A 15,432-nucleotide genomic window follows, 5' to 3' on the forward strand; every position below is an offset into this window, starting at 1 on the left:
AACCTACTCTAACAACTGCTAAGAATTTCCCTACTGTATAACCTTCCATTTTTCACAGTTCCACGTACTTATCTAATAGTAAATCACAAAAAACTTTTGACACTGTTGAAGTAAAAGCACAAAATACTGGAGAAGCTCAGCAGGTCAGTGTCCTTGATGTACCAAAGGAAAAGATACATAACTGACGCTTTGGACTTGAGCCCATCATCGAAGTATAAGAAAATGCCGGCAAGCGTCTGAACAATAGGGGGGAAGGCAGGGTAGCAAGGCAGGAGATGATAGGTGGAGAAAGGAGGGAGGGGACATCAGCATCAATGAAGGGGAGGGGGAATAGTGTGGGTGAAAGAGCTGGAAGGACAGGAAAGGAGATGGAGGAAGGAAAGGCAAGCAGGCTTAATGGAAAGCAGTAAAGTCAAAGTTCATGTCATGTAGCTGGAGGGTGCCCAGCTGGAAAATAAGGTGTTGTTCCTCCAATCAGCTGGTGGTCAGGGTGGGACACTACACAAGACCACGGACAGATATGTGAGCGTGGGAGTGTGACCCAGAATTGAAATGATTGGCTACTGGGAAGTCATGGTTGCGAACAAAGCGGAGGTGCTGAGCGAAGCGATCTCCCAGTCTGCGACGGTCTCTTCAACGTAGAGATTGCTTCAAGGGGTGCACCAGATAAGTCCTCTGGATGTACAAGTGATCTCTTAAAAGGTCCTATGTATTTACCTCTACAACTGTTGCGAGCAGCCCATTACATGGACCCAACACTCTTGTGAAAAACTTACCTCTTACATCCCCCCCTGTACTTACTCCCAGACACCTTAGAACTATGCCCCTTCACTTTAGTTATTTCAGTCCTGGGAAAAAGCCTCTGGCCATCTACACAATCAGTGCCTCTCATCATCTTGCACACTTCTTGCACCCTCCTCTGTGGCTCCAAATTCAACTCAACCAATCCTCATAAGCCATGATCTCCAATCCAGGCAGCATCCTTGTAAAGATCTAGTATTTAAACAGAATCAGTAGAATGACTGGCTATTTAATGGGTTACCATGTGTATTATTATTATCTGTAATGCTCTAGCTTGAAGTGTGATGAAATTAGTGTGACAATAATTTAATTTATTATACCAAATTGAACATCACATAAATGCTGAAGTACCAAGAGAGAGAAACTAGGGTCAACCTTCTGAAAACATGATGTCTGATTAGATTATGATATGAGTACCAGATGACTATGAAGAGTCAAAATGTGAAATGAAGAACTTTCAACACCTCTTGATTGTGACACAGTTTCATCATGGAATAATCTGGCCAAATGAATACAACAAATGACAGAAATGCAACTCTCAAATCAACACCAATTTTATTTCTGTACATTAGTAAAGTACTCAAAGCTCTAATTACGTGGGTTACATTCAACTATCCTGCACTTACACTGCCGCCAAGTGGCAAGTTAACTTTTCACATTTGCAGCAAGGGGCCATTAATGCAGAGGTGAAAATTAGTCAGTGGAGCAAACTGATGCATCAGTACAAATCAGTTAAATCTGCAACGGTAATGATTCCATCTCATCAGTAAGAAATTTGTTACTTTTACCCCACCTGAATTAGGACAATATTGTAAATTGGATCCTACAAAGTAATTCATGAACTTAATGCTATAATATCAAAGCCAATTGCATGCACAGAATATATAAAATTAATTTTAAAATTATAAAAATATTAAGACAGAGCTTTTATGACTTCAAGTATGGTCCACATTATTATTTATTCAAAGTACTACAAAAATTCAGCCTACCAGAGAAATATATTAATTGGATTAAAGCATATAAGGGGCCATTGGCGAAAGTGACAGTAAGTGGATATATATCAAAACAATTTAACTTAAAGCAGATCAACAAGGCAGGGATGTCCACTATCTCCCTCACTGTTCGCGTTAGCTATAGAACCACTAGCAGAACTGATAAGAACAGAAAATAAAATAAGAGGGATAAAAATAAAAGAGAAGGAATATAAAATCAGTCTATTGGCAGATGACGTTATAATATACTTAACAGAACCAGAAATATCAATAAAAGAATTACATAATGTAGTTTGTTTCGACAATACTATGTGAAACTATATAAATCAGAATTAGTAGGAGATGAAAATGAAATGGAAGAATTTTTAATAAATGTTGAACTCCCTAAACTAGAAGAGAGAAAAAGATGACTTAGATGCACCTTTTACAAGGGAAGAAATAGAGAAAGCTCTGGGTACTTTACAAGCTAATAGTCCTTGGGAGAAGATGGGTTCCCTCCTGAGTTCTATTGACAATTTAAAGATTTGTTGATGTCGCTTTTGATGGATGTGTTAGACCAGGTGGTGGAGACCCAAACTCTCCCAGAAAGAACAAGTATTTACCATCTATTTTTCTCTTGAGTAGATCAAGTAAACAGCGGTGTCGCCTATCTCCAGCTTATTCATACTAGCTATTGAACCTATAGCAGAGATTAGAAGAGATCCGGATATTGAGGGCTTCAAAGTTGGACAGGAAGAACATAAATTAGTTTATTTGCTGATGATGTGGTATTATATATGTCTGACCCAGCTGAATCACTGAGAAGATTACAAACAATGTTAGAAAAATATCGAAGAATATCAAGATATAAAATAAATAAGAATAAAAGCGAGATAATGCCATTGCAAAATTTTGATTATGAAAGATACCAGAAAGGTGGTAGATTTAAATGGAAGATGGAATTAAATACTTAAGAATAATGACATAATAATTGACATAATTTAGATAATCTTAGTTATACCCTTCTATTATAAAAAAATTAGAAAAAGGCCCACTGAAATGGAACGATCTATTACATTAATAGGAAGGGTAAATTGTATAAAAATGAAGGTAATGCCAAGACTACAGTATCTCTGTCAATCGGTGTCTATTGTACTCACTAAAATTTTCTTTAAATTATTACATAATTGTATAAGATAATTCCTATGGAATAACAAAGTATCATGAATTGCACTGGAAAAGTTAACATGGGACTATAAATTGGGAGGACTTAGACTACTGGATTTTAAGAAGTGCTCTCTATCAGCACAAGCAAGATTTTGATCATCTTTCTTTGAAGAAAACAGCCCCACTTTGTGGATTCGAATGGGATTGAATTCAATAAAAGACTTAATTTATGTGGAATGTTGTCAATAATTAAAAAAAGGATAATCTTATATTAATACACATGATTAGAATATGGCAAGAAATAAATGAATGTATCAGGAAAAAATGTACTACTGCCTATGAATCTGAGTAACAAAATACTGAATTCATGGTATGATAGGAATATGATGATGACTGCTATATGGAAGGATCTCTTTTGTCTTTGAACAATTAAGAAATAAATGTGAAGTAGTTAATGGGAGATTCTTTTGTTTTCTCCAGTTAAGATTGTTGTTAAGAGAAAGATGAGGACCAAACTTGGCCCCACCTGAAATTAGTGAAATGGAATGATCGATTTGGCTGGGGAACACACCTAAATTTATATCTAAAATGTACTTTGCTCTCCAAAATGAAAGTGCAAAACCAGGTTTACAGAGATCGAGAGAGAGATCAGAGATCGAGAGAGAGATGGGAGTCAGATTTAGGAGTTGTAGTAATGGAAAAATGTTAGTCTGATTGGAGTTTGGATAACATGTCGTCAATTATACAATATAATTTTCTACACCAATTATACCATAAACCATAAAAGTTACATAAATAAGAAATGGAAATATCAAAGATGTGTATTAAATGTGAAATAGGAATGTTTGTACATGCTATGTGGTTGTGTATGAAAGTAAAACCTTTCTGGCAGGATAGAATGAAATACTAACTGGAGCTTTATCCTTTGGGCAATGTTATTGAAATAATTAATAAATTTCATTTGTTTAAATAGATTTAGCTGTGGTTATAAATGTATTACGATTACTTGGAAATCTGACTCCCCTCTACAGACAGCACGATGGAAGACTGAGATGAACAGTTATATACCTATGGGGGGGGGGGGGGGAAATCACATATAATCTAAAGAACAAATATAACAAATTTAGAGATAAAATATACAAGTATCTAGAGAGACCATGTCTGAACAGGAACATACATCCGATTTGTGCGTGGAAGGTCTTGTTGAATTTTTTGAAGAGGTGACTAGGTACGTTAATGAGGGTAGAGCAGTGGATGTTGTGTATATGGACCAGTAAGGCCTTCGATAAGGTTCCACATGGAAGGTTAGTTAAGAAGGTTCAGTCACGAGGTATTTTGAGATAGTCAAATGGATTCAACAGTGGCTGGAAGGGAGATGCCAGAGAGTTGTAGTGGATAACTGTTTGGCTGGAGGCTGTTAACAAGCGGTGTACCCCAGGGATCTGTATTGGGTTATTTACATTAATGATCTGGATGATGGGGTTCTAAATTGGATTAGTAAATATGCAGATGATACTAAAATAGGTGGAATTGTGGATAATGAACAAGGTTTTCAAAGATTGCAGGAGAATTTGGACTGGTTAGAAGAGTGGGCTGAAAGATGGCAGATGTAGTTTAATGCTGAAAAGTGTGAAGTGCTTCATTTTGGAAGGAATAATAAAAACCGGACATGCGTAGGAAATGTGAGGACATTGAAGAATACAGTGGAGCAGAAAGATCAAGGAATAATGGTTCATCGTTCCCTGAGGGTAGAATCTCATGTGGTGAAGAAGGCTTTCAGTATGCTGGCCTTTATAAATCAAAGCATAGAATACAGGAGTTGGGAAATGATGTTGAAACTGTTCAAGGCATTGATAAGGCCAAATTTGGAATTTGTGTGTGCAGTTCTGGTCATCAAGATATAGGAAGGATATCAACAAAGTAGAGAGAGTGCAGAGAAGATTCATGAAAATGTTACCTGGGTTTTAGAGTCTAGATTACAAAGATAGATTGAGCAGATTAGGTCTTTATTCTTTGAAGGTTGAGAGGGGATTTGATGAAGACATTTAAGATTATGAGGGGGATAGAATGAGTTGATGCGAATAGGATTTTTCCTTTGAAGGTCGGAGAGATTGAAACAAGAGGTCATGAGTTAGGTGTTACGGGGCATGTTTAGAAGTAACACGAGGGGTAACTTCTTTACTCATAGAGTGGTGGCTGTGTGGAATGAGCTTCCGGGAGAAATAGTGGGGGCAGGGTCCATTTTGTAATTTAAGGAAAAATTAGATGGATATAAGGATGGGAGAGGTTATGGGTAAAGTGCAGATTGGTGGGACTAGAGGAGAGTACTTAGTTCGGTGCGGACTAGAAGGGCCGAAATGGCCTGTTTCCGTGCTGTAATTATATGGTTATAAAAATATGGCAACCGTATATATAGGAAATTGAAGGAATATGGAGAAGTATCGGGGTACAAGATCAACGCAAATAAAAGTGAAGCAATGCCAATGAATAATGCGGATTTCACAAAGTTTAAGAAAGAATCACCATTTAGATGGCAAACACAAGTAATGCGATACCTAGGTATACAACTAAATAAAAATCTTGGCCATCTATATAAACTAAATTATCATCCATTAATGAAAAAATTACAAGACGACTTAGAGCATTGGAAAGACTTACCACTAACACTGATAGGAAGGATAAACTGTATTAAAATGAACATCTTCCCAAGGATACAATACCTATTTCAGTCATTACCAATTCACCTAACAAGAAATTCTTCAAGGAACTAAAGAAAATAATAAGGAAATTCTTATGGAAAGGGGGGAAACCGAGGATAGCACTAGATAAATTAACAGAATGGTACAAACAAGGAGGCTTACAACTACCAAACTTTAAGAATTATTATAGAGCCACACAATTAAGATACCTATCAGATTTTTATCAAACAAGGGAAAAACCAGATTGGACCAGATTAGAACTAGATAAAATAGGGGAGATACCTGAACATATACTATATAAATGGGATGAAAAATTGGTGCAACGTAGGAATTCACCGGTATTGCATCATCTGCTCAACATTTGGAAGAAGATTCATGTAGAAAGGAATAAAACAAATTACCAACTACCAAAACTAATATTGACACAAAATCAACTAATCCCTTTCACAATAGATAACCTTTCCTTCAGAGAATGGGAGAGAAAATGGATCAAAAGAATAGAAAATTGTTTTTCAGGAAATAAATTATTATCCTTTGAACAAATGAAGGATAAATATAATATAACTCACGATACAATGTTTGCATACCACCAACTGAAAACCTACTTGAAGGACAAATTGGGAAACAGTCTGAGGTTACCAGAAGGAAGCAATTTTGAATATGTGATTACAGACACAATGATAATTTTAAAATTTGTAACAAACATGTACATCAAACTGCAAGAAAAGGAGAACGAGGAAACAAACGGTAAACCTAAACAAAAATGGGAACAAGATCTAAACATAAAGATAAAGAATGAAACATGGGAAAAGCTATGCTCCAGAACTATGAGAAATACAATAAACACGAGGTTACCATGATACAATATAATTGGATACACAGGCTATACATCACACCTCAAAAGTTAAATAAATGGGACCCAACAGTATCAGACAGATGTTTTCGCTGTAAAAAGGAAACAGGAACCACAATTCATGCAATTTGGACATGTGAGAAAGTGAAAAAATTTTGGGAAGATCTAAACCAGATATTAAATAAAATCACAAAAACCAATATACCTAAAAACCCAGAGATCTTCCTCCTAAGTAATATAAGAAATAAAGAATTTGGACTCGATTTGGATGGAGCACAAAAAAGATTTGTTATGATAGCCCTAGCTGTAGTGATCAAAAGAATAGAAAATTGTTTTTCAGGAAATAGATTATTATCCTTTGAACTAATGAAGGATAAATATAATATAACTCAAGATACAGTGATGGCATATTACCAAATGAGATCCTACTTGAAGGACAAATTAGGAAGCAGTCTGAGGTTACCAGAGGGAAGTAACTTTGAATATGTGATTACAGATACAATGATAATCAAAAGATTTATAACAAATATGTATATTAAACTGCAAGAAAAGGAGAATGAGGAAACAAATGGTAAAACTAAACAAAAATGGGTACAAGATTTAAATATAAAGATAAAGTAGGAAACATGGGAGAAGTTATGCTCTGGAACGATGAGAAATACAATAAACACGAGGTTACGTATGATACAATATAACTGGATACACAGGCTATACATTACACCTCAAAAGTTAAATAAATGGGACCCAACAGTATCTGATAGATGTTTTTGTTGTAAAAAAGAAATGGGAACAACAATTCATGCAATCTGGACATGTGAGAAATTAGAAAAATTTTGGGAAGATCTAAACCAGATATTAAATAAAATTACAGAAAACAATATACTAAAAAACCCAGAGATCTTCCTCCTAAGTAACATAAAAAACAAAGAATTTGGACTTGATTTGGATGGTGCACAAAAAAGATTTGTTAAGATAGCTCTAGCCATAGCAAAAAAATGTATTATGTCAACCTGGAAATTAGAAGATAATTTGGGAATACAACAATGGTACATAGAAATGAATAAATGTATTCCATTAGAAAAAATAACATATAATTTAAGAAATAACATCACAATATTCGAACAAATATGGGAGCCATACATGAAACACAATAGAGAAATCCTACCATGGACTTCCACCACCTAAAATGACAGAAGGAGAAGACAACGAAAAGAACTGACTCAGTAAAATTTCTTGTTTATTTTTATTAAGTGACAACATTGTTTAACGGGTTTAATGTATCTTATAGATTGAACTTCAAATAAATGGGAAGAGGGGTGAGGGAGGGAGGGAAGGGAGGGGGAAAAAGGGGGAGAAAATGACACTGTATATATTCAAGAGAAAAAACATCTGTATGTATCTTGGTCAATATGGTTTATAGTGTGAAAAATAAAAAAAAATTAAAAAAAGTATGGTCCACATTAAGGATTGTTGATTAGTTGAGTTGCAATAGTATTAAGGTGAAAATATGTAAAAGATTCTATAGCTACTTTGAATTTTATATCCAGTGGCATATTAAGTGCATCAATGTCAACTGCAGGGTAGGGTGGAGGGAGGGAGAGGCAAGGAAAGGACCCAAGTCGATAATGTTATCCTCTCTGCTGATCTTATGGTCCTATGGATTGACCTCCAATCCAGTTCTCTACAGCAACCATAATCCACTGTGATGCAGTTGGCCAGGATGCCTCAATAGAGCTCCTGTAGAAAGTTGACAGGATGGTGTCCAGTAACCTTGCCTGCCTTACTCTTAGGAAGTGCAGTCGTTGTTGCACCTTCCTGACAAGTGAGAAGATGTAGTTCCAGGATAGGTCATTTATTAAGTGGGCTCCAAGGAATTTGGCACACTCTATAAATGAGTTATTAATGTTTAGTGGAGGGCAGTTGTTCCTGATCTTTCTGAAGTCCACGATCATCTCTTTTGTCTTATCCACCTTGATACTCAGGTTGTTATTCTCACACATCACCGGATTTTCCATCTCTTCTCTGTAGTGCGACTCATCATTGTTGCTGATGAGGCCAACTACTGTCATGTCATCTGCAAACTTGATGACACCATTAGTGATGCGGTCATGGACCAGTGGTATGAACAAGAGTGGGCTGAACACACAGCCCTGAGGCGTTCCAGAACTCACCATGCTTCTGACCCTGAAATTAATTAATTTTGCATCATTTGTCATTTGTAAAAGGGTCAAAATTTCTACCACTTTCAGCATTTAAAGTACTTCCTACTAACACTCTAGTTCTTGTGGCTGCTAAGCCACTAAACTGAAAGGAATACGCTGAGCCTTCCAGAGTTCTGGAGTAACTGCTTTACTGGCTTGAAATTGCATGCTTACCACCCAGCTCCAGAGTCCTTAGCATCCCACCAGGGAGATGTGACGTCAGCTTTGGGCTGCAGCTTTGCCCCATGCTGTGCGTCTCTGTGGATGCCACTGGCAGCAGACTTAACCGTGGCTGCAGGCGCAGGAACCGTAACCTGTATTGTCTGTTTTGAGTGGTTGGCCTCGTATCTTAGCAGATGGTGTAACTGGTTGTTCAATATTTAGGTGTGCCTGTCTGAGATGGTTGATGGTAAATGTTTAAATGTTTTTTCCTGGCCCCCAATGACCAAAACACAGTCTGTCCCATTGTGTTGCACTGCCCTGAAGGGTCCTTCGATCAGCCATTGTAGGGGTGGTCTGTGTGCTCCTCTGTGGATGAACACATACTCACTATGCCACAGGTCATCGGGTACAAAGGAGGGTGCTGCTCCGTGGCGGAACTGGAGCCAGTGTCTCTATTCTCTCCCGGAGCTTGGCCAGCACCTCTGTCAGTGTGTCTCCTTGGCTGTGGTGTGCAGGCATGAACTCGCCAGGTAATGTGAGTGATGAACCATAAACCATAAACCAACTCAATGACACTGCTAGGCCTTCTTTGAGTGCTGTGCAGATGCTCAGCAGCACCCAGAGGAGCTCATTTACCAGCCGGGTCCTAGGACTCGTGCCATCAGGGCTGATTTTAGATGCCTGTTGAAATGCTCCACAAGGCCTATCGATTGGGATGGTGCACAGTTGTTCGGTGTAGCTAGATTCCAGGAGCTGTGCCATCGCAGACCACAGGGTTGAGGTGAACTGCGCATCTCTGTCTGAAGTGCTGTGGGCAGGGAAGCCAAACCTTGCCACCAAGGTTGTCATCAGGGTCCTGGCATATGTCTCTGTTGTTGTGTCACTGATTGAAACAGCTTTCAGCTATCTCGTGAATCTGTTCAGAGGTACCTTGCCCCTCTTGAAACAGGTAGAGGGCCAACAATGTCCACCTGCACATACTCGAACCTCCTCTGCATTGGATGGAAGTGTTGCAGTGGCGCTTTCATGTGTCTCTGGATCTTGGAGGTTTGGCAATGCATGTGCTGGTGCAATGTCTGACCTGTTTGCGTAGGCCATGTCACATGAACTGTCCCACAATTAGCTGGGTGGTCACCCAGATGGAAGGCTGGGCCAACTCAAGTTAGGCGTTGAACACTCAGCACCTCCAGGCAGGAGGTACAATAGGCCGTGGGTGCCCAATGGAGGCATTGGGGAGGAGTTTGTTACCTCTGGGCCCAATGGGTACATCTTCAAGGCAGAGGCCAGTGAGCATGGTTCGGTATGCCAGTATTTTGCTGTCCTCCTTCTGTGCTGCATAATCCACTCCTGGGGCTGGGGTTTAAAGAACCTCTTATCTGTCCACCTAACTATGGAATCCCCTATCACTAAAGCTCACCTCTTCTCCTCCCTTCCTTTTTTAGCCACAGGACTAGACTCCATGCCATAGACCTGAATGCCATAGCTTATCCCTGGTAGATGGCAACCCCCCCCCCCCCCCCACCAGAAGTGCCCTGCACTGCCTGCCTATTCCCTTTCCTTCTCCTGTTTGTCACCCATCTACCCTCCTTCTGCCTCCTAGGTGTGAAACCCCTGATTTTACCCACCCCGATTTAACATGAATTCGGATATAACGCGATGTGTCATTCGACTTGGGCGTCAGGATCCCGGCAGGTGTGGGTACCTCGGGCAAATGCAAGTACAGTGAAACCCCAATTTAGCTCGACCCTACTTCTTCGTGATGAAATTTTATGGACCCCAATGATCGCGTTATAACAGGGTTTCACTGTATTGTCCCTGTAACTCCTGTCCATCACCCCTTCTGCCTCCCAAATGATCCGGAGTTCATCCAAATCCAGCTCTAATTCCTTATCAGAAGCTACAGCTGGATGCAATTCTCACAGATGAAGTCGTCAGGGATACTGCTGGTTTCCCTGATGACACACATTCTGCAAGAGGTGAATTCCCCTGCCTTGGCTGCCATTCCCATTGTTTATGACTAGAGGAACAAAATATATGATATATGAAACCTTCCCTTATCTGTGCCTACCTGCCAAATCGTTTTTTCGTTCCTTGAGAAGGGTAGTCCTTTCTTACTTCAACTCCCACTATCCCTCACCAAAGCCTTACTACTCTGGATCAGCCCACACTGACAATGATCACTCTGTCAAAAAGATGTGATCATAGATTTATTTATAACTATTACCTAACAAGTACTTCTGAAAATATATCACACTAATGCAATAGAATTTGTTCTTTTTAAGTTTAAAATAAAACAAAAAGCATAAATGGAATGAGAGGTTTCACTTTTGCTGTACCCTGCTGAAGTGAGCATGCTCTGGCATATCTTGTAAGCTTGACAATGTCATTATTATCTTCAAGCATATACATTACAGTCTTTATGTTCTCATTGGAAATGGATGAGCAAGGAATACATCTGTTGCCCTATCTATATCCTCTTCACAAATTCGGCTTTCATTTTTCTTTTTTTTCCAATTTTGGTAGAGTTTAATGAGTTTTATTTTAAATGATATTTTTTAAACTGTTTATGTTATTAAAACTTTCAATCAAGATATGTATAAAATTTCAGTCTCTATAAAATATACCTCAATTGAAATCGCCAAAAATAACATGCTTTGAGATCTATTGGAGATGTATTTTAAACAAGCTTAATGACTGAAGCAGCAAATTCTGCACACTTGGGATTTATTACCAACAAGACAATCTAACAGTGAGGAAAAGAAAAACAAAATTTTCCAAGCAGATATTCAGGGGTGTTTCTTAAATATTTAAATTAGATATAAGAGGTTTCTAGATAGACAAATTAAATACAAGAAATATCAAAATATCAATCATGTGTACGAGAGATTTAGCTTATTGGTGTAAACATCACAGGCAAAAGGGCCTATTCCTGTTCTGTAATATTCTATGTAAAACTGGAAAAAAAATTGGTCTGAAAGGGTGTATCATTGCGTAGCACACAAGTTCTTAACTCTTGTTTCAATACAATTCCCAAATTAGAATAATTGAAAAGTCCTGAGAAAATGCTTTCTTGACTGTTTATTTCATCCCACTTAACTTGAAATCAATCGTGAAAATAGGTGAAAGAATGGAATTTAATTGTGAGTTGCAAGGTAAAACAGTTTGGACTTGCACAGTAAATAACAAGGATCATAGAACAGAGTCTCCATGAAATACCGGTCCTTGAAAGTGGTGACACGAGTAGACAACATGTTGAAGAAGGTGTATGGCACGTTTGCCTTCATCAGATAGGTCACTGAGTACAAGTGTTGGAATGTCGTGTCATGTCATAGCTCCATAGGATGTTGGTGAGACCACACATGGAATTTTGTGTATTCTGGATTCCAAACTATAGGAAGGATATGGTTAAGCTAGAGAACATGCAGAAAAGATTCACAAGGATGTTGCCAGGACTGAAGTGCTTGAGTTGCAAGGAGAGATTGGATAGGCTGGGACTGTTTTCCCTGGAATGAAGGAAGGTGAGAAGTGACTTTATAGAGGTTTATTAAAAAAACATGAAGATTATAGACAAGGTGGATGGTCACAGTCTTTTTCCAAAGGCATAGGAGTCTAAAATAAGAAGGCATAGATTATGGTAAGAGAAAATATTTTAAGGGGACCCGAAAAGCAAGTTTCATCACAGTAGATGGTGAGTTTATGGAATGAGCCACCAGAGGAAGTGGTAGAAGTGAGTAGAATTATATTATTTATAAAATTTTGAGACATTTACATGGATAGAAAAGTTGTAGATGGATATGTAGGCAAATGGAACCAGCTTAGGAAAACATCTTAGTCAGCATGGACAAATTAGGCCAAAGGGCTTGTTTCCATGCTATGTCACACTATGACTCGAAGTGCTCAGCCATATGTAGCAATTCCAGTGCTATCACTTTGGCTAAATATTTTTACCCATAGAAATATCAAGTTGATGTAGATCGAAGCCTGTTGTGACCTGAACTTATTCTCAACTATTTATGTAAAGTGAGACACGTCAACCAGATTAAAACATTTTTTAATTTACATATACTAACACTAATAAAAAGAAAATGAAAAATTAGGATATTTTAATACTCTGTGCTTAACATATAGTCCATCAGTATAGGTGAAATCATCAAAATGCCGCTGGTAGGGCAATTACTGAGCTTAACAGAGGTTTTCAGAGGTTGCAGACACATGAAAGCTACAAGTACCAGTTGTTAGTTTCTAGTTCTGTCACCATAAGGTACAAGATGAATTTGCTGATCTACTAATATATTATCCAGAGGCTAGAAAAAGAGAGACCCTTTGTTTCCAAACTTCACAGTGACACTAAGCGGAAAAAATTAAGATACATTTCAATAAAAATTGTAATCAAACTAAACCATCGGGCAACTGATGCTCAGAAACTATGTTGAAATGTCTGCAGCTAAAACTACTTAAATGCAGTTCTGTTCATGTGGTACCTCTTAAATTGACAAGGCTCCAGTCATCAGTCTATGCGCCATCAAAAGACATTTACATTTATAGAGCTAGAGTTTGTAGCCCTTGACCATCTGCTCCCAACTCAACACAGCTCCTTCTCAGCATTGGTAATAAGTCCTGGTCAAGATTGGAGACTGTGGGACTTCAATTGTAATTGCTCTGCAGTGTCTGGTTGTACTTCTTTTAAGATATCATGTAACCTTTCAACCTGGAAGAGATTAAACTTAATCAGTCAGTTGTGACAATTTGAAATGGGATGAAATGTACAAGAATCTTATTAAATTTTACTTGGCACAACTGCTTTGTTCTCATTAATTTGAGGAACATTATTCCAAAGAAAGGAACATCTTTCTTAATAGATATAAGCAATACACATACCCTCTCAGAATGATGCAGTGCTGTTTGGAGCTGATTATTGCAAGGCCCAAAGTGTTCCATTCACCATGCGTTGTGGTTTAATGCAGAGTAACATGGTTCATTAGTGCAGCTTTGGGAGTGCATCTTTCCATCACCTACCACAATCACCCCATTCATAGAACATGACAGCATAGTACCAGCCTTTCGGCACATGATGTTGGCTGACCAATAGAAATCTTCTTAAAAAAACCTAATATCTGACTATCTCATAACCTTCTATTTTTCTTTCATCCATGTGCCTGTCTGATAGTCTCTTAAATGTTCCTATTGTTCCAGCCTCCACTGTCACCACAGGGCACCCACAACTCTACGTGTAACAAACTTATCCCTGATGTCTCCTCTAAAGTTTCCTACCTTCACTCTGACCAGACGTCTCTGGTGTTTGCTACTCCTGTGACCTGGAAACAAGGTGCTGGCTGTCTACCTTATCTGTGCCTCCCATAATCTTGTAGACATCTATTAAGTCACCCCTCATCCAAAGAGAAATGCCCCAGCTCTGCTAACCCTGCCTCATAAGACATTTTCCAATCCTGGCAACATTTTGGTGAATCTCCTCTGTGCCCTCTCCATAGCTTCCACAGCTTTCTTGTAATGAGGTGACCAGAAATGAACACAATATTCTACGTGTGGTCTCTCCAGAGATTTATGAAGCTGCCACATCACCTCATGACCCCCAAACTCAATCCCCTAACTAATGAAACCCAGTATACCAGCCTTCTTAATTATCTTATCAACCTGTATGGAAACTTTGGGAGATCTATGGTTTTGGACCCCAAGGTCTTTCTGTTCTTCCATACTGTTCAGTATCCTACGATTAACTATGTACTCTGCCTTCAAGTCTGATCTTCCAAAATGCATTGAACTCCATCTACCACTTTTCCACCAACTCTGCATCCTGTTTATCTCCTTTTGTAACCCATGACAACCTTCAACATTATCCACTACTCCTCCAACCTTCATATCATTTGCAAACTTACTGACCCATCCCCTTCCATCTTCATTTAGGTCACTGATAAAAAAAAATAACAAATATCAGGAGTCTCAGAACAGATCCTCATGGAACACCACTAGTCACTGACCTCCAGGCAGAATACTTTCTGTCACTACTACTCCCTGGTTTCTACAGGCAAGCAAATTCTGAATCCACGCAGCCAAGGTTCCATGGATCCCATGCCTTATGACTTTCTGAACGCATCTCCCATGGGGGACCTTGTCAAATCCATATACACCTCATCTTCCACCCTAGTTTCATTATTTTATTACTATTGATCTACTATGGAATCTCAGTCACTCGAAGAACAACTATTTTTGACAAAGGGGAAAAACCAAGTTCAACACTTCCTCATCATTATGCACTGATCTCAGATAAAACACATAAACAATGACCAAATTTGCTGCATTATCAAGTGATTTGTAAACATTCAATAGTTACTGTCCACTCCCAAAATTAAGCTGCAGAGAAATGAGGATCAGCTAGAAATCAAAAGATACAAATGAGAGAGAAGTGAATAAAAACATTAAATTCAGATTATGTTTAAACAAAAAGGCATGATTCTCAAAAGAGCAAAGGTTAGTATTTTTTCCTTTGTACTAACTCATAGTTGATCAGTTGTAAAGAAACTCTTTGATTGCTGAAAAAGCTGGCAGCTTTGGATAGAGGG

The 15,432-nt window shown here is 38.4% G+C and overlaps 1 protein-coding gene across 5 annotated transcripts in view; it reads right to left on the reverse strand.

Moving 5' to 3' along the window:
* Positions 1-12,889: 12,889 nt before the first annotated feature.
* saal1 (serum amyloid A-like 1) overlaps positions 12,890-15,432 on the reverse strand; it is a 37,691-nt gene continuing 35,148 nt past the window's right edge. For 4 of the 5 annotated variants that reach the window (XM_069901356.1, XM_069901381.1, XM_069901372.1 and 1 more), the window contains one exon: positions 12,890-13,562. In XM_069901356.1, the coding sequence (XP_069757457.1) occupies positions 13,476-13,562 (87 nt within the window). In that variant the 3' untranslated portion in view covers positions 12,890-13,475. Of the gene's footprint in view, positions 13,563-13,732; positions 15,245-15,432 lie in introns of all 5 variants that reach the window. The other variant, XM_069901363.1, reaches the window with a different exon arrangement.

Source organism: Narcine bancroftii, chromosome 1 (genome assembly GCF_036971445.1).
Source record: "Narcine bancroftii isolate sNarBan1 chromosome 1, sNarBan1.hap1, whole genome shotgun sequence".
Taxonomy (NCBI): domain Eukaryota; kingdom Metazoa; phylum Chordata; class Chondrichthyes; order Torpediniformes; family Narcinidae; genus Narcine; species Narcine bancroftii.